Here is a 21,050-nt window from a genome sequence, read left to right as displayed (position 1 = left end):
CCCAAATTTTATGTGGAGAATTCTCGCAGCAAACTCTATAATCCTAATGGTGTTGATCTACATTTTACTCTCTCTGAGATACTTTCTTACTATATCCACTTTGTGAGATAGAATTCTTTTATGAGAAGATCCACCCTATGTGATGAAGATATACTATTCTTGAGCCAAGATCTATGATTTTGATGTTATTGTGATCATCTGATTATTCTAGAGAAGATTGATTGTAAATCTGTTATCATTACTATTGATAGTGGAAGTTTGAGGTGGACTACGGTCCCGTGGTTTTTTCCACATTGAGTTTTTCACGTTAAAATATTTGGTCTCACTATGTGATTGATTATTTGCTCTATTGTTTATGCTGTGCTGGTTGACATGTTTAACATGTTTAACATGTTTTTTCCCAATAAAACATAATATATATCCTTGTTGTCTCAGCCATCGAAATCGGAGAGCAGTGTCGCAAAGAACATGGTCGTCAATATGGGCATCATGGATATGGTTTAACGCTTCACTTATTTCCTTCTCGAAGCGATAATCCAATCCAAGAAGCTGGATTGAATCGACCAAATTCATAGTTTGCAAGATGTCAGTAGGATCCTTGGACATGCTTCTTATCTGCTCCATCAGTTCCGCAGCTCTCTCTTTTATCCTTGTATCACACTCCTCCTTCAATAGACGAGAAAAGGGAGATTTTTCATGGTACTGAAACTGCAATACACGTTCATTTACAAAGGCTTAAATATATTTTCACAATAAAGGATTCATAGAAGAAGCAAGCATAGTACAATACACGTTCATTTACAAAGACTTACATATATTTCAGAATAAAGGATTCATAGAAGAAGCAAGCATCGTCATACAATCAAAGTGGAACAGGATGTACAAGTAACAAAGAGATATATTCCTTCGTCTTCGTAGAGGAGTTGGTGTATCCATCGATGTACTTATAAGTAATTTCTGCCATTCGTGAATAATTAATAATCCTTTCAAGTAAAGCAATGGAGAATGCAGTCGTATTGAGGCACTCTTCGTTTATCTCCTTCCATGCATCGTCAACTAGACCTTGGAGTTTCTTACATGCCACATGCACATCTGTTCCGTACTCTTTCATGTAGCATTGGACTGTGGAGGCAACATGTTCCCTAGTTTGTTCCAACTGCAAATTTCATAAAAGAAGAGGATTAATGATCTACAAACTGAATTCTAAGGGATCGTTTCAGGATTTACATGTTCATATATTAAAACAAATTGATAGACTATTATCAATAATAAGGTGTAGATGAAGGGAATTTGGGAATCTACAGATGTGGAAGCTTACGAACGGGAATTTTTTTGTTTGTACTAGATTTCTTAATGTAAAATCATGTAAGTTCAGAAAAACTTTGATAATGCAATTGAGTGACACAAGAAATGCTTTTGAGGTGATAAATACAAGGAATATTGAAGACAATCTTTGGAGATTACCTATTAAACCTCAATTATGGTCCATCTCATCTAATTGGAGAATGTATGTTATTTTCTTTTTCTTTTTTTTGTGTTATCATATTTCTACTACGATAGAAATCAGTGCAAAATTTACTATGAAAAATGTTTATATGATATAAAACACACGAGATTATATTATGACCATACCTCATGTGAAGCAATGTCATTCATTATACGACCAATTATTGCAGAAGCTTGGACAATCTTTGGGAAACTAGTAATCCACTCAAATGCCTCCTTAGTTGCTATTTCTCCCATTCCAACAAAAAAAGCACATTTGAGCATAGGAGATGTTGAACTTACGAGGGAAACATGTAGATGTTCGTCCAAAGTTGGTACGTAATGTTGATCTCTCCATTTGGATTCCTCAAAATAAGCTTCAGATAAATCTTTCATCTGTACCCAAGTAAAACAAAACCATTCCTTAATGTTTGTAATGCATGAGTAGCATCTACAAGTGGGACAATCTAAGTTCAATACTGTCGCATATCAAACGCTTATTCTTTGCATTGGCCATTAGTGTATTCATTTATTACTTATGTAATGCAAATTAATAAAAGTGAAAATAAGATGAACCTTATAATCTCATCACTCACCGCTTCCTTTAGATAGGTTATGCGATATTTCTCGTTGGAAGCCAATAAATCTTCAAATTCTTTAAAGGTGTGCATTAGCTTTAGATAATAATCTTTCATGTACTCTGGTAATTGATGAACAATCTTCACGTCCCACCTGCATATGTATTAGTTTCACCATCTTTAGAAAAATAGAACATAAACATACATGTTGTTATTTTGCTATACACAATAACTAAAACTATTATGCGATATTTTATTTTCTTATGTGATATTATCAGTGGCACTTTTTGTTATCATCTGTTGAGCCATGATAGTAAAAGGTAATCTATCCATGGATATGAGATTTACGAACCTTTGAATTGCCTCAGTTAGTCGTTGACTCTCCTCCAATGTGCTATAAACATCATATATGTCGTCCAAAATTGAAATAAGGGCAATCACTTTGGTTGTTATCTCTCGTGCACGAGAATAGTAGGGTTCAAAGTATATTCCCAGGATCCAGAAGTAGCATTCCACCAATCGATCTCGAGCAAAACTGAGATGTTTTGAGGGGGCTAAATCATTCCACCACCTTCAAGTCGTTCACAAATCAAAATGATTACATATCAATTAATGTTTGATGGGAGGAGAAACCAAGCTCAGCAATTAGCCTTCGCTTGTTTCCATTTGCAACTTGATTATATCTTCTTTTCTTTATAAAAATCCAGAAGAAATATAGCTCCAGGGAATTCAAAAGTGAGGAGGAGCTTACTTGGTGATGTTCTCAAGCTCCTCGAGATGAAGAGATTGCAACAAATTGAAGTCCAACTTTGCAAGCTCCAGGATGGCATCATCTCGTGTGGCATCCTCTTGGTATATAGAGATGTAATCTCTTGCCAAGAGCCTTCTCATTCTTCTACAGAGAGGTGTCTCGAGGTCAAGAGACACTTGCGTTTTTAATGGTGGTTTAAGATCAGCTAATGAAGACACTAGGTAATTCCTCGTAAAAGAGATGGCTTCATCAAGAATGATCTCCCCATGAGTCCCAAGGTAGGCTGCGTTGTACAAGCTTAACAGTCCTTTCACATCACTCCCCAAGGTAGACATGAAACTCCCTCCCTCATCTTTGAACTTGTTAAAGACAACTACAGAAATACATAAGATTTTCTGTTTTGAGAAAAAAACAATCAGTCATATTATCAAAATTAATTTACCGTTTTAAGTGATTACGTGATAATCAATACAATGACTTTTGTGTGTGATTTTTATGTCTATTTTACAGGAGAAAATAGTTTTGGTACTTTCAACGTCTACGAGTGAATTAAAAGAAAGATGATTAAAGAAGATCGTATTGTTTTGGAATTAATATATATATATATATATATATATATGTATGTATATATATATGTATATATATATATATATGTATATATATATTTATATGTATTTATATATATGTATATACTTATATATACATATATATATACATATATATGTACATATATACATATATATACTTTATATATACATATATATACATATATACACACACAGATATATATATATATATATATATATATATATATATATATATATATATATAAAGAGAGAGAGAGAGAGAGAGAGAGAACAAAGTACATCTTTTTAATATAGTTGTTATAGGAGATCAAAACGTTTTGAGAAGTGTGAGGTCACTCTTGTACAGAGAAGAAATTATGTAGCAAATTGACCAGCTAATATTGTTAGAAGCCATCGGATTGATTGTTCAGTGACTTCTTTTTTGATGGGTTGATTAAGTTGTCTTCTTAAAACAAAAATCCTCCATCATTTCTAAAATACAAATTAAATTACTTTTGCAAACAAAATTATAGATAAAACATACAAATACATCTACTCCAAGGAAACGTAAGAGCATTTTACCAGGGGTCACATGATACCCTTCTTGTCTGAGCAGTCGAAACCGGAGAGCAGTCTCGTAGAGACCATGACAGTTCAAATCAGCATCATGGACTCGTTTTAATGCTCCACTTATTTCTTTCTCGAAGTGATAACTCAATCCAAGAAGCTGGATAGAATCGACCAAGTCCATAGTTTGCAAGATGTCGGTAGTGTCCTTGAACATGCTTCTTACCTGCTCCATCAGTTCTGCAGCTCTCTCTTGCACCCTTGCAACGCACTCCTGCATCCTCCATAGCATAGCAATTAATTGTTCAACCAACAAAACCGAAAGAAAGTAGCAAGCGCACATTTTTCATGTTAATGAAACATTAACACCATTCGTTCTCGGAGAGTTTCTTGCCTAAAACTTAGAACATAAGTGAGATATATGTGTATATACATGCCTGTGTACTGGGGGAGGACTCGGCCTGTAAGATAAAGTAATCACCCCAAACGGTGGGATGGTAGCTTGCAGACTTGCGAATCACCACTTCATCACCTGGAACGCGTGGCTGCGAAATCACGGTCTCCATTCTGATCTAGATGCAAGTGATGAGAGGATGGCGAGAGTCTGCAGCCTCGTGTAGCAATTTATAGAGTCTTGAATCTGGTTTGGTTTCGTAAGTGTCACGTTTTATGAGAAAGAAGATAACGAATGGGCCATCAGGGACTGTACGCTCCTTTTTTATTGGCTTGCCTTAAGTTTTAGCTTATCCATCATCTTTAATTGACGTCCTATAATTAGTTTTGCTTCTAATAATATAGGAAAAAGACGAGATATAATTAGTTTTGCATCCATCACCCTTGCTCTCACTGTCGTAATAGAAACTATAAATCATGTATATAATCGTATATTAACTTAAGTTTTATTATAAACTCTAAACAGTGTCTAACTATCATATCAGTCTACTCACTCTCAAACTATAAATAATATTATCTAAACTTTAGTTTAACTTTCAACATTTTTTCCATGTGTGTATTAATCGAACTCTTTTTTACTTTAAAGGGTTAAATTTCTTTCAAAACCTATCTACATATTCTTGTAGGAGCGATCCACTCATATGAGTTGGTTCATTTTGGGATGCTTCATCTTTATTCAATCATGAAACCTCCAATTTGATTAGTTCAGCGAAATAATTCTCGTTTTATTCGCATCAATCACCAAGTAAGTTTCTCTTCGTGCCTCGTGACATCTCAAGATGGCTTACCTCTCACAAAGATGCTGCCACAACACCTACTGCCATGTTCAATGTCAGGATTTTGTTACCTGACATAGTTATTTGTAATATGTAATTACAATCACATTGCACCGTATGCAAGGATATATAAAATAATTAATTAAAAAAATAACATGACATAACATAACGAAAAATTAAAACACAAAAGGGTTCATGCTAGAGAAGGTGTTTGGGACCAATTTTGAGCATAAGACTGAGTGAGGAATTCCAAACCTATCAAAGTAGATATTAAGATCATTTTGATTTGTTGCTAAGATTAAGATATAACCAAGGAATCTATAGATTATCTTGTTCGGAGTAATCAAGTTTCAGTAATAGAATTCTCAAATATTTTTCTCACATGTGGATGTGTGTGGTTGGTTGCACGGCATAGTACTAAAGCAGCAATGACTAATTTCAAAGAAGGCGCACGAGAGATCGTCTCTTTGATATAAATATGTTAACATACAAAAAAAAAAAAAGTTCACATGAGATTTTTAGATGAAAGGATTTGGAAGTTGATTGCCCACATGTCGATGCTCTCACATGCTTGGCGAGGCCGACATGGGATAAACTTAAATCTATGAATTATTCGAATCTATAATGATATATTTATGCCATCATTACGAAACCCAAGGATGTATGACCTAAGCAATGTAGATCCAATAGAGTTTTTTTTTTTTCACCATTGGCAAGCGGGATTTGATTTCATGGCCTTACTATTAATCGTCAGGTTTTTATCAGCTAAGCTGCTGTGTACATTGAACGTATTGGAGATTATCTAAATCTGGGTGTACGTACTATTAGATCATCTAAATCTGCTGCGTATATACTATTCATTGAACATTTTGTTATCAGATCCTCAAGTGGTATAACATGATAAAGCTGTCTCCACACACGCTCGGATGAAAGCCTGCAGACTTGCGAACCACAACCTCATCACCTGGAGCAAGTGACAGCAACTCCATAGTCTCCACTTTTTATGTGGAAAAAAAACTAAAGCTGGCAGATGGCAAGAGCATGTCCCCTTGTGTTGGAATTTATAAGGAATTCCAACACAAGGGACTATGGATTCCCATGGCAACAGCATGTTCACTTTGTGGAGGTTATGCTCCTCCTTGTCATCCATCAATCGTTTGTCAAAGGGAATGCATTAGCACTTAAGAAAGAGTGTTGCGGCTGCTAGGCAAGGCTGTCGCATCAGCCTTCCCAAAATAAAGATGATTGTGAGCAGAAGTGTTAAGTTGTGTGGGGGGATGAAGATGAACTCGACAACCTTCAGCCTCAGACAAAGAGTAGCATTATTAAAGACTGCAGAATCCATATCTTGCTTAAGCCCTCCTGCGCTGTAAAAAATTTAGGGTTTCAAGTTGCTATTCCTTCCGCTATTACAGTATTCTGTGCTTTGATTGCAGCACAGTCAACAGCTCTGACCGATCTGTTGGTAGGTGACTATCAACTTAAGAGTATTCCAGATATTAAACATATATATATTATTAAAAAATTCTAGAAATAAAAGATTCTTTTTGACAAAAGTAAAAAAAAAAAAAAACTTCTTTCCAAAATCTATCCAATTATGCTTAAATGAATAGGCAAAAACAACATGTTGGCGGATTTTCTTAATATATATTAGAAGAAAATTATTGGAATTCATATCTATGATGGGATCTCCAAATATTAAAGACTTCTTATGGAAGGTTCCGAACCCCACGGACATGATGGGACGTCTCGTGCCACAATCTATTTCATGGAGAGCTTTTCCATCAGTCGGCCGATGAGTCTGTCCTCGTGTTTCAAGCCTTCCGGCGAACATGTGGCTGTGCTTATTCCCTTCTCTGTGGTGGATGATCAGCTCCACGACTTGGAAGTTATCTGGAACTGCAGCCTCACATGAGAAGCATTAGCACCTAAGAAAGTGAGTTCCAGCTGCTAGGCAGGGCTGTTGCAACAGCGTTCCAAAAGGAAGAGTACCTCGTGAGTTCTCCCCAAACAAATGCAAGATGGTGATTGTTAGGGATGAAGCTGAACTTAACAACCTTCAGCTTCGTACAAAGGATAGCAATGTAAAAGGCAATGCCATCTAGGAATCAGGGAGTGTATATTGTGCTGTTTACGTCGGTGACGATGTTAGCAGAAGCATATTTAGGGCTTTAAGAATTGCTAATCCTTCCATTATGACACCATCTTGTGCTTTAATTGTATACAATCAATTTCTCTCATCTATCGGCACTCTTTTTTTTCAAACAAAAATATCATTCGGTATTGAAAATGAGAATAAACATATTATAAGAGTTTCAAGACATGTATTTAAAAGAAGAGGATCTGTGAGGATGGGGAGCAAGAAAATGATAAAAACAGAATATTACAATGCAATTAAAAAAGAAACTTTTTTAATAAAAAAATGAAATAATATTAAACAAGAGGTATGATTAAGAACACTCATAAAATATTCCTATATGCACACATCTTTGTTTCATGAACCATAGTCATATTTAATTTTAACAGTAAAATTTTTTATATAATAATATCATAATTATAGTTTTTATGCTTATAATTACTATTAGAGCCTCGGCGACATACCCTGATCATGATGTCACTGCATGTCATAGCATAACAAGGCAGGGTGCTACTTTTGATCGATAATTATAATGATGCCACTATGATGGCGTGTACTGGACATGGCCGATATTGATGGGACGCTGGAGTCCCAAGGGGCATCCGTCGACATGGACATATGTGACCAATGAGTCTCGTATAGTGATGATAGTCGTGCACGAGGGAAAGGAACATCGACGAGGGATTGGTTATGAATGATGATTGGCGAGCAATGGCTATATTGCATCATCGAAAAGTGTTGGCCGCTGGTAAAGAGCGAATGACCATGCACATGGGCGTCACAAAGGGAATCTAGACTGACAATGTGTAGGTGATGGATGGTCGCGCACCGCAATAGCTACAGGCGAGGGACATGCCATGCATTCGGTGGCCACATGCCTTAGCGATTATGGTTTCATCCATTAAAATTACATTTTTACCTTTATAAATTCTTTTAATTTCAGCCTTAACAGCTTTGCCCTTTAAAAATCAGATATTTTCACTACATATTCTGAAAAATTATAGTTTTGTCTTTCGAATTAAATATTTTTTACTTATATCCTAAATTATAAAATTGACTAATTTGACCTTCTTTAATCAAATTTGATTTTGACCATATTTTAACTAATTGACTAAAAGTAGATTTGATCAATCTCATTTTGATCGAATTTAGAAAAAAAATCAATTTTTGATTAATTTTTAACTTTTGTTAATTTTAATTTAGATTGGTCTAATTGGGCTGATATTTAATTTAATTTTGAGAACTATCCATTTAAATAGGAGGATTGACCGGTCTAATTTAGGGTGCCATACGGAATTAAAAACTATAAATTATAATTTTTTTATAGTTTTCTTATATAATATATTCATAAAATTTTTACTTGTTAAAGAAATATAACAAGTGCTAATATAAAATTTTACCTACTACCCATCCCACTTAATTTAAACCTCATATATAAAGATTATGATTTCAGTTCTGTTTGACTCCAAAAGAAAGGTTGTCTAATAGCATCAGTCTAATATTTATACTATAAAGAACAACAATAATATGTCATTAATTATTCCTTTGGATTCGTTGGATAATGGATTGAGATTGTCAAGGTTGCCATATCCTTCAAAGACAACGAGGAATAGTTACAAACCTGTCTCTATTCATCACTAGATTCGATCAAATGAAGTTTATCTAACCTTAACCTGTTTATTAAAAAGCTCCCACAAAAAAGATAGTAGTCAATTGGATCTAGATACCTTTATCTGGAATGAGAATGTATGTCCGATCACATCAATCTAATTTCTGTAGAAGAAAATAAATAAAAACCTTCCCATCATCCACATTGCCTGCATGATTCATTTAATCTATGTCGATGTCGGTTGGATCAGATCTAATGTGATTCATCGAACGTGTTGGCCGATCTTGTCGTAGAAAAACAAACCATAATAATATTGCAAATACAATTTATCGTATCAATTTAGAAATATAACTAAAGCATGAGCCAATTGTATCATGTGTATTATAGAGGGATGAATTAAAAAATAATATAATAATTTCATAGCACTATAAAATATTGTTCTTCAAAATCGAGTTAAATAAAATTGGACTTAGAAAACATTTTTGGTTTATATATGAAAAGTTGTACGTCTCTCTCCTTCCCTTTTCCATTCCAACTCTCCCTTAAAGTGATTAATTGTACGAGGAGCACCAAGATTAGCAGTTTGGGTTCCAAAATACAAAATGCTTTGTTTTTTTTGTAAAAATTGCTAATAGATTTTTTATATTATCATATCCAAAAATACAAAGGACTCTTCTTCATAATAACTTGAACACATGTTATATATTGTTACATAAACCCATGCTTGTATACACATAGACATACGCACGAATATGCGCATGTAGACGTGCATGCCCATACTCACGTGCGCATACTCATAGAAACATAGCAGAAGTAATATAGTCTAAGATATTCTATAGCCAAACATATATTTTGGCCATAGAATGGTAATATGATCAAATCGGAATATGATTAACAAGTATAAAAAATATATTAACCATTTTACTTTAATACCATTTTAGAAAACATAACAAGAATTAATATAAAATTTTATTTACTACACATCTCATGTAATTTAAATCTCATACATAAAAGACTATGATTTTGGTTTTTTTTACTCTATAATGGCATCAATCTAATATTCTGTACTACAAAGCAAAACAATTATATTACTTCCCCATCATTAATTTTTTCTATGATTGTATTAATTGAAAGTGATTTATTGTATTATTGTCCTTTAGATTGGTTGGAGACGTGTTGAGATTGTCAAGAAGGATAGCATCCAATCACATCAATCTAGTCTCCTTTTTCTCGTGATCACATCAATCTAATTTCTATATAAAAATAAATAAAAATATCATAAACCATCCCATCATCCACATTGCTTGCATAATTCAATTAATCTATATCCACATCAGCTAGATCAGCTCCACATAGCTGAGTGTGACTCATTGGACGTGTTGTCCAATCTTGTCGTAGAAAAAGGAATCATAATAACCTTATAAATACAATTTATGACAGCAATTTAGAAATGTAAATAAAACATAGGCCACTTGTATCATGTGTATTATATAGGGATAAATTAAAAAAATAATATAATAATTTTATAGGGCTATAAAATATTTTGCTAGAAAGTCGAGCTAAATACAATTGGAGTTAGATAACATTTTTTTGTTTATATATGATCAGAATATGGAAAAATATATTCGACTTTATTATTGAGAAGTTGTAGGTCTCTATTTTTGACAAGTCTCTCTCCTTCCCTTTCTCGTTCCAACTCTCTCTCTGATTAATTGTACATGGGGCAGCAAGATTAGTGGTTTAGGTTCCAAGATACAAAAAGCTTTCTTTGTAAAAATTACAAAATATAATTTGTATATTTTCACACCCGAAATACAAAGGACTCTTCTTCATAATAACTAGGAACACATGCTATATATCATTATATGCACGCATGCATGTATATACATAGCCGCATACATGAATATGCGCATATACACAAGCGTGCCCATACTTCTGTGCACACACTCGTAAAAACATGACAAAAATATCAAAAATCTAAGGTAACATATATTTTGGCCATATAATGATAACATGATCAAATCGGAATAAGATTAACAAGTATCAAAGATATATTATCCTTGGTATAACCAAAATAGTTGGTCTATTCATGAACATGAACTTGGTACATTGATGTTTAATTGATTATGAGTGTGTGCACATAAGTACAAATAAAAAATACAATGACAATGTACCTATAATCACATCAATGTACCTATAATCACATCAATCGAGTCTCCTTTCTCTCGTGATCACATCAATCTAATTTCTATAAAAAAATAAAAAAATATTATAAACCATCCCATCATCCACATTGCTTGCATAATTCAATTAATCTGTATCCACATCAGCTGGATCAGCTCCACATAGCTGAGTGTGACTCATTGGACGTGTTGTCCAATCTTGTCGTAGAAAAGTGAATCATAATAACCTTATAAATACAATTTATGGCAGCAATTTAGAAATGTAACTAAAACATAGGCCACTTGTATCATGTGTATTATATAGGGATAAATTAAAAAAATAATATAATAATTTTATAGGACTATAGAATATTTTGCTAGAAAGTCGAGCTAAATACAATTGGAGTTAGATAACATTTTTTGTTTATATATGATCAGAATGTTGAAAGAAATATATTCGACTTTATTATTAAGAAGTTGTACGTCTCTTTTTTACAAGTCTCTCTCCTTTCGTTTCTCATTCCAACTCTCTCTTAAAGTGATTAATTGTACATGGGACACCAAGATTAGTAGTTTAGGTTTCAAAATACAAAAATCTATCTTTGTAAAAATTACAAATATATTTTGTATATTTTCACACCCAAAATACAGAGAACTGTTCTTCATAATAACTAGGAACACATGTTATATATTGTTATATGCACGCATGCATGCATATACATAGAGTACACATGAATATGCTGCATGTACACGAGCATGCCCATACTTATGTGCACACACTCATAAAAACATGTCAAAAATATCAAAACCTAAGGTAACATATATTTTGGCCATATAATGATAACATGATCAAATCGGAATAAGATTAACGAGTATTAAAGATATATTATCCTTGGTATAACCAATATAGTTGGTCTATCCGTGAACATGAACTTGGTATATAGTTCCAATCATTGATGGTTAATTGATTAACCTTTCAAGTAATGGCAGGGGAATACAGTCGACTTAAGGCACTCTTGGTTCAGTTCCATGCGTTTTCAACCAAGTTTTGAAGCTTCTCGCATGCCACAGGCATGCTTGTTCCATACTCTTTCATATAGCTTTCCACCATGGAGGCAACATTCTCCATAGATTGCTCACGTTGCAAATTTCATGAAACAAGATAAAAAATAGCCAGTCGTTTGACTTCTATTGATTCTATTTTTTTTTTTATGACTATGTAAACTTAAACATTGGATATTTTTACAAGCATTGCAGGTTCTTTTGTATAGTTTCACAATTTTTCTAAAAATGTTTTTATGGTATTCATGTAAGAGAATGTAAGTTATGGTTGCTCTCTCTCTCTCTCTCTCTCTCTCTCTCTCTCTCTCTCTGCGATGGAGGATTTGGAGGTTACGTAATAAGTTTCATCGCATTTTGATTGAATTGGTAAGGTGAGTCTCGAGGGGTTTCACTTATAGCTGTCGACGGGAAAGACCCATTATGGGTTCGTAAAAATTCAACAATGATGACTCAATACTTAATATAATCAGAAATATTTTCAGCTTATTGCCCTCGTTTGATGATTTTTATATTATCCATATTTTTCAAAAGGTAATATGGTCGTCCATGGATCCACAAATTTTGAGAAACTAAATAGGGAATTATCGTTTTGGCAAGGGAATTTAGAATTGAAAAGGGAAAGGCTGTTCAGGATGACTGCTGTAATCGCAGGATTTTGATTTAATATAATTTAAAAATATAATAACTAGGTTAAGAAAGATCTATATCCAAAATAATAATAAATTACGAAGCAATGTGAAAAGGAACAAGCCAAACAAGCACCTTCATGCAACCCACTAACTATAATGTTACTGTCAAATTCAAAGATAGATCTAAAACACGTAACCTAACAGCTTCTGTGGTCTTTTCAAATCAAACTGCTTTATAACAAACTGAAGATAATATGAAAAAGTAAAACCTACATTGAAGCTTGTCCTACTCTTCCTTGGTTTGATAACTCTATCCCTTCTTCCTATCAAGATCAACATTTGGTATTAGAGTATAGGTTAAGCTATTACCTCTTTCTCAAATACCATTTAACTCCAGATCTCCATATTAACAAAAGAAAATTATGACTTATAGTGCATCCAAATGAAGGTTCTTCTAGGCTCCCAAGATGTATGAGAGTTTATAGAAGATGAATTTGCTAAACCAAATCCAGCAAAAGAAGGAGCAATGAATGCAGAAGAAAGAAAACAACTCAAAAAAAGAAGGAAGAAGGAGAAAAAAACTTTACTCACAATTTACCAAGGGCTTGATGATACAATGTTCGAGATCATCGCTCCAACAAATACTTCAAAGAAGGCTTGGGAAATGTTTCAAAAAGCATTCGGTGGTGTTGATAAGGTAAAGAAACTTCGTTTACAAGTTTTACGCGCCGAGTTTAAAAAATTACAACAAGGTACTTATGAAACTATTTTTGATTACTTCTCAAAAGTCATTTCAATTGTTCATCAAATGAGATGAAATGGTAAACACATAAATAATCAGAGAGTAATAGAAATAATACTGAGATCTCTAGATCCAAAATTTGATTTTATTGCTGTTGCGATTGAAGAATCTAAAGATTTGGAAAAAATATCTTTAGAAGTGTTAGGATCGGAGTGACACTAAGAGGGGGGGGTGAATTAGTGCAGCGGATTAAAACGTCGGTTTTGACAAATCTTTCGTACGATAAAAATCAAACTCGGAAGTGCTTAACTTGAAAGCGTATTCACAAAGTTGTGCAGCAAAGGTAATGAGGAAATAAGGCAAGTAAGAAGGTTTGCAGTAATGTAAATAGCAGTAATGAAATGCAAACTAGAGATTACGCCGATTTTAAAGTGGTTCGGTCAAATGACCTACATCCACTTGCGAGGCCCCTCTTCGATGAGGCTCCCACCTTCCACTAGCAAATCTCTTGAAATGGAAGGGCAAACACCCCTCTTACAACCTTTTACAAGCAGTTCAACCTCTTACAAATTTTCAATAAGAAAAAAGGAGGTGAACACTCTAGCAAATTGAAAAACAAGACTTGCTAAGACTTTCTAAGACCTTTCTCTCAATCAATTGCTTCTCAAAAAGTTGTAATCTCAGTTGAGATTTGAGGGGTATTTATAGGCCTTAAGAAGATTCAAATTTGGGCTTCAAAATTTGAATCCTCTTTGGTTCCCGATGCTGGCGGTGCCACCGCCTGTCAATTTCTGACACTGACAGTTGACTGGCGGTGCCACCGCCTAGCTCTCCGGTTCACTGGTTGGGCTTAAATTTAGCCCAAACCAAATCTAATTTTGGGCCCAATTGGCCCATAACTAGGATATAGGATTATCTCTTAATCCTAATCCTAATTACAAGTGAACTACATAACTAAAAACATCCTAAGCAAGTTTTCAACCGCGAACATCGAGTCTTGTTCTGGCGAGCTTTCCGACGAACTTCTTCCGACGGACTCCCAACGAGCTCCTGATCTTGTGATGACTTTAACGAGTAGCCGAGCCTTCTCGGTGATCTCCGTGAACCTCCGACGATCTCTTTGGCAAACTTCCGAAACTTCCGACAGGTTCTCGATTTCTTCTCGGTTGGTTCCGGCAGCATCTCTGACAATTCTTCGGACTCTTAAACGTTTATCGAACTTGACTCCGGTATTCTTGCTTTGTGTTTTCTGGCTATCGTAGTTAATCCTGCACACTTAACTCAATAATATGGATTAGATCAATTAACCCATCAATTGATTTTATCATCAAAATCCGAGATTCAACAATCTCCCCCTTTTTGATGATGATAATCAATTGATGACGGAGTTAAACATAACTCCCCCTATCTATATGCCATATTAGGAGAAGATAAAAAACGCTTGAATTCCATCCCATTGAATTCAAGCATAAACCGATAAGTTCTAACCGTAGAACTTATCGTTATTCTCACTAAGCATAAGTTAATACGAAACTTCGATGAAAATCATTTTCAAGTCGAATGATAAGAGACAATTTTTACTACGACAGGAGATAAAGATTTTCAACATGAATTTCATGATATAAATGTAAGAGATGCTTTCAATATGATCAATCAATCTTGCGATATTCTCAAGGATTTTGCAAGGCATATAAGACATTCACACATGCTTTTGTAATTCATATAAGTCATGTTATCGATGTGCATAAGACATTTTCATTCATTAAGCCATGCTATCGATGTGGTATAAGTCATCACTTAGTCATCACTTCTCTCCCTTTATCATCAACAAAAAGGGAATGAGACTTGAAGCATATAATTTGTGATTATAACATTAGGAATCCAGAATTGATCATACAAGAATTTATCATTCAAAATTAAGTATGCTAAAATATTTACGCAGAGTTCAACTTAAAAGAAAATTCAGCATTCATCCATTTTATCAAATCTCTTCTTTCTATAGCAAAAATTGTAGGTGTACAAGGAAGAGATTGTGATAAAAAAAAATTCAAGTAATAACTCCAATAAGTCAAGATCATAATTCGAATACAAACTCATTCAAATCGTCAACTTGAAACTCATAATCAAGCCATCAAAATCAATTTTGAGATTCACAAAATATCATAAAATCATTAATCATGATCAGATGGGAGCGGTGTTTGACTCAAGATAGGATAAAGTAATTTAACGTGTCATTTAGAATCGAAAGAGAAGGATCAAATTCACCGTGGAACGGAGAGAGGATGAAAAACTTTACGGAAAATCCATTCAAACAAGTTTATTCTTAGAGACAATTTAACATACCCAATTCCCTTCTGATGAATTCAAATTGGTCTTCATTCAAAGCTTTTGTAAATATATCTGCGAATTGATGCTTTGTGTCAATGAATTCTAGAACAACATTATTGTTAAGGACATGATCGCGTATGAAATGATGCCTAATATCGATATGCTTAGTTCTAGAGTGCTGAATTGGATTTTTGGTAAGACATATGGCACTAGTATTATCACATTTTATGGGAACGCTTTTGAAGTGAATTCCATAGTCTTCTAATGTATTTTTCATCCAAATAACTTGTGCACAGCATGCACTTGCAGCAATGTATTCAGCTTCCGCCGTAGATAGTGCAACTGAATTTTGTTTCTTGGAAGTCCAAGAAACAAGTGCATGTCCTAAGAATTAGCATGTTCCGGATGTACTTTTTCTATTTATCCTGCATCTGCCAAAATCGACTTCTGCATAAGCTATTAAATCGAATTTTTTAGATTTTAGATATCACAATGCTAAATTTGGAGTTCCTTTAAGATACCTAAATATTCTTTTAACACTCTTAAGATGAGATAATTTAGGATTAGATTGAAACCTAGCGCAAAGTCCTACACTAAATATAATATCCGGTCTAGTCGCGGTGAGGTAGAGTAGACTATCTATCATTCCCCTATATATTTTTTGATCGAAATTTTCACTACTTTCATCAATATCTAACTCAGTCGCAGTACTCATAGAGGTGTTTATTGCTTTTGAATTATCCATGTTAAATCGTTTTAACAATTCTAATGTATATTTAGATTGGTTAAGAAATATACCATCACTAAGTTGTTTGATTTGTAATCCTAAAAAGAAAGTTAATTCATCCATTAAACTCATTTCAATTTCATGACTCATACATTTGGCAAATGATTCACATAGTGATTCATCCGAAGACCCAAAAATAATATCATCAACATAAATTTGCACAATAAGAAAATTATTTTCAAAATGTTTAATAAACAATGTAGTATCAATCTTGCCTTTGGTAAAATTATTTAAAATAAGAAAGGAACTAAGCCTTTCATACCAAGCTCTAGGAGCTTGTTTCAAGTCATAGAGAGCCTTAGTCAATTTGAATACATGATTAGAAAGAAGAGAATTTTCAAATCCGGGAGGTTGTTCGACATATACTTCTTCGGAAATAAAACCATTCAAGAAAGCACTTTTGACATCCATTTGAAATAGTTTAAAATTATTACTACTAGCATAGGCAAGGAGCATCCTTATGGCTTCTAATCGAGCCACGGGAGCGAAGGTTTCTTCGTAATCGATACCTTCTTCTTGGTTGAAACCTTTGGCCACTATTCTAGCCTTGTTTCTAACCACGATACCATTTTCGTCTTGCTTGTTTCTAAAGACCCATTTAGTACCAATGACTAAATGGTCACTAGGTCTAGGAACAAGCTTCCATACTTTATTCCTCTCAAATTGATTCAATTCCTCTTGTATTGCAATAACCCAAAAATCATCTTTCATGGCCTCGTCAATGCATTTAGGTTCGATTTGAGAAAGGAAGGCGGCATTAGCACAAAAATTCTTGAAAGAGGAACGAGTTTGAACCCCTTTTGATATATCTCCTATAATTAGCTCCTTTGGATGAGGATCTATATACTTCCACTCCTTGGGTAAGGAAATTTCGGAAGAAGGTGCATCCAAGTTGCTATTTTGAGGAGGGGGTTCATTTAAATTCAAATTATCAAAACCTAGATCATCATCAAAATCATTTTTCTTTAAATTAGAAATTTAATTAAAATCTACATGAATAGACTCTTCTATTACTAAGGTTCTTTTGTTAAAAACCCGAAAAGCCTTAGAAACGGAAGAGTAACCAAGAAAGATGCATTCATCAGATTTAGCATCAAATTTTTCTAAGGCATCCCTTTCATTCAAAATAAAGCATTTACAACCGAAAACTTTAAAATAGGAAATATTTAGTTTTTTATTATTCCATAATTCATAGGGAGATTTTGATAGGGATGGTCTTATTAGGACCCTATTCATGATGTAGCAAGCCGTATTCACGGCTTCGGCCCAAAAATACTTAGGTAGACTATGTTCATTTAACATCGTTCTTGCCATTTCTTATAAGTTTCTATTTTTTCTTTCAACTACTCCATTTTGTTGGGGATTCCTCGGAGTGGAGAAGTTGTGATTGTATCCATTAACTTCACAAAAATTTTGAAAGTCACGGTTTTGAAATTCACCACCGTGATCACTCCGAATTGATGAAATCATGAAACCTTTTTCGTTTTGAGTGAGTTTACAAAACTTAGAGAAACACTTGAAACAATCACTTTTGTGAGCTAAGAAATAAGTCCAAGTGTATCTAGTATAGTCATCCACAATTACAAATGCATATTTGCTTCCTCCTAGACTTATCGTGTCAATTGGTCCAAATAAATCCAAATGAATCAATTGTAAAGGTCTAGTGGTGCTAATTTGAGTTTTTGGTTTGAAACTAGTTTTTATTTGTTTACCTAGTTGACATGCATCACATACTTTGTCCTTAATAAACTTTATATTTGGAATTCCTCATACTAATTCTCTAGATGAGATCTTAGATATTAGTTTCATGCTTGCATGGCCTAGTCTCCTATGCCAAAGCCAAGCATCATCATTTAAAGCGAAGAAGCACATTTCATTACTCAGTTCATCAAGGTTGATGGTGTAGACATTATTTTGTTTTAATGCAATCATAGTTATGTTATGGTTTGGTTTTTCAATAATACACATTTGATTCAAATATAACGATATAACCTTTATCGCATAATTGACTAACACTCAAGAGATTATGTTTCAATCCATCAACTAGTAAGACATCATCAATAGAAAATTTTAATTTGTTACTTATGGTTCCCTTGCTAATGATTTTGCCTTGGTTGTTGTCTCCGAAGGTGACGTACCCTTCTTCTTTACTAGTGAGCATAGAGAAATGATATGGATCTCCAGTCATATGTCTTGAGCATCCACTATCTAGATACCATCTCTTGCTCCTAGCTTGTGATGGTGTATGTTTCTACAAGAAGGGATTATTTTTAGGTACCCATTTTCTTTTGGGTGCCTTAAAAATTAATTTAACTTGTTCATCATATTGCATAGAATTGATTAGGAACCCAAATTAGTTTGTTCGGACTAATTTTCTTGAATGGACATTTATAAGTTTTATGTCCATATTTGCAACAAAAGTTGCAATTGCTTTGGTGCCGAACATGTAAGACAGGGGCCTTTAATGAAGGTGGTTGGATTTTGGTGAGGACTTCTCACAAATCTGATTCCACTTCTTTTAGGAACGTGACCCTTATTTGTAAGGATCATGTTCAAAGATTTGCTACCAACCTCGAATTTCTTCAAGGTGTCCTTAAGTAGCAAGTTCTCCTTTTGGAGAGATTCTAGATCATGGAATTTTATACATGGAGCTAAATTATCATGATATTCAGTTTTTAATTTATCGATATCACAAGTGAGACTATCATGCTCCTTTTTTAGCAATTTATATTTTCTACTAATTGTCTTACATTCATCAAATAACTCATGGAAAGCATTTAATAATTCATGGTAAGGTAAATCTACATCAATTAAATCAGTTACCTCTTCTCCGATGGCCATTAGGGCGTAATGAGCAACTTGCTCGGTGTTGGACTCCTCTTCTTCGGACGCGCTTGAATCATCCCACGTTGCCTTGAGCGCCTTCTTCTTTGATGTTCTCTTTTTGGCTTGAGGACAATCGTTCTTATAGTGTCCGGGTTTTTTGCACTCATAGCAAATCACTTGGTCCTTCTTGTATTCAAATTTATTTTTTGTATTATTTTTAAATTTATTCTTTCTTAAATATTTTTTAAATTTTTGAGTCAAAAGTGCAATGTCATTGTCACTGTCCTCATCACTTGATGTTCCTTTCAAGTGGTCTTCTTGTGATGTGAGTACCATATCCTTCCTGTTCTTTGGAAGGGGGTTCTCGAGCTCGTCATGAGCTTGACATGTCATTTCGTAGGTCATTAGAGACCCAATAAGTTCTTCAAGAGGGAATGTTTTAAGGTCTTTAGCCTCTTGAATAGCCGTAACTTTTGGATCCCAACTTTTAAGGAGGGGTCTTAGGATTTTAGTTACTAGTTCAAAGTTAGTAAAATCTTTACCACGAGCTTTGAGTCCATTGATGACATCCGTAAACCGGGTGTACATGTCTCCGATGGACTCACTTGGTTTCATTCGGAAAAGTTCGTAAGAGTGCACAAGGATGTTGATTTTGGACTCTTTCACTCGGCTAGTGCCTTCATGAGTGACCTCAAGAGTTCTCCAAATATCAAAAGCCGAATCACAAATTGAAACACGATTAAATTCATTTTTGTCTAATGCACAAAACAAGCCATTCATAGCCTTTGCGTTTAAAGCAAAAACCTTCTTCTCCGATTCATTCCATTCGCTCATCGGAAGAGAAGATTTTTGAAATCCATTTTCAACAATAGTCCAAAGCTCAAAATCCATGGAAATGAGGAAGATCCTCATACGAGTCTTCCAATAAGTATAATCCGACCCATTAAACAAGGGTGGACGTGTGATAGAATGACCCTCATGTATGCCGAAGTAAGCCATCTCTCTTGGGTATCAAACCAAGTATGAGAGTGAGCCTAGCTCTGATACCAATTGTTAGGATCGGAGCGGCACTAAGAGGGGAGGGTGAATTAGTGTAGCGGATTAAAACGTCGATTTTGACAAATCTTTCGTACGATAAAAATCAAACTCGGAAGTACTTAACTTGAAAGCATATTCGCAAAGTTGTGCAGCAAAGGTAATGAGGAAATAAGGCAAGTAAGAAGGTTTGCAGTAATGTAAATAGCAGTAATGAAATGCAAACCAGAGATTACGCCGATTTTAAAGTGGTTCGGTCAAATGACCTACATCCACTTGCGAGGCCCCTCTTCGATGAGGCTCCCACCTTCCACTAGCAAATCTCTTGAAATGGAAGGGCAAACACCCCTCTTACAACCTTTTACAAGCAGTTCAATCTCTTACAAATTTTCAGTAAGAAAGAAGGAGGTGAACACTCTAGCAAATTGAAAAACAAGGCTTGCTAAGACTTTCTAAGACCTTTCTCTCAATCAATTACTTCTCAAAAAGTTATAATCTCAGTTGAGATTTGAGGGGTATTTATAGGCCTCAAGAGGATTCAAATTTGGGCTCCAAAA

The 21,050-nt window shown here is 34.4% G+C and overlaps 1 protein-coding gene across 2 annotated transcripts; it reads right to left on the bottom strand.

Moving 5' to 3' along the window:
- Window positions 1-744: 744 nt before the first annotated feature.
- Window positions 745-4,555, bottom strand: LOC135679182 (alpha-humulene synthase-like). 2 transcript variants are annotated; one of them, XM_065192663.1, is made up of 7 exons: window positions 4,385-4,555; window positions 3,963-4,221; window positions 2,815-3,187; window positions 2,416-2,634; window positions 2,082-2,217; window positions 1,633-1,881; window positions 745-1,156 (listed from the first exon to the last, which is right to left on the bottom strand). In XM_065192663.1, exons 1-7 carry the CDS (start codon window positions 4,511-4,513, stop codon window positions 863-865), a joined length of 1,659 nt encoding a protein of 552 aa, XP_065048735.1. In that variant the 5' UTR covers window positions 4,514-4,555; the 3' UTR covers window positions 745-862. The 2 variants fall into 2 exon arrangements, with proteins under 2 accessions (XP_065048735.1, XP_065048736.1); XM_065192664.1 differs by having other exon boundaries at window positions 1,789-1,881.
- Between the last annotated feature and the right edge of the window lie 16,495 nt (window positions 4,556-21,050).

The sequence above is a fragment of the Musa acuminata genome, chromosome BXJ1-7, assembly GCF_036884655.1.
Source record: "Musa acuminata AAA Group cultivar baxijiao chromosome BXJ1-7, Cavendish_Baxijiao_AAA, whole genome shotgun sequence".
NCBI lineage: Eukaryota > Viridiplantae > Streptophyta > Magnoliopsida > Zingiberales > Musaceae > Musa > Musa acuminata.
The sequence above is the reverse complement of the archived record's forward strand: the minus strand, read 5'-3'. Positions and strand labels throughout refer to the sequence as shown.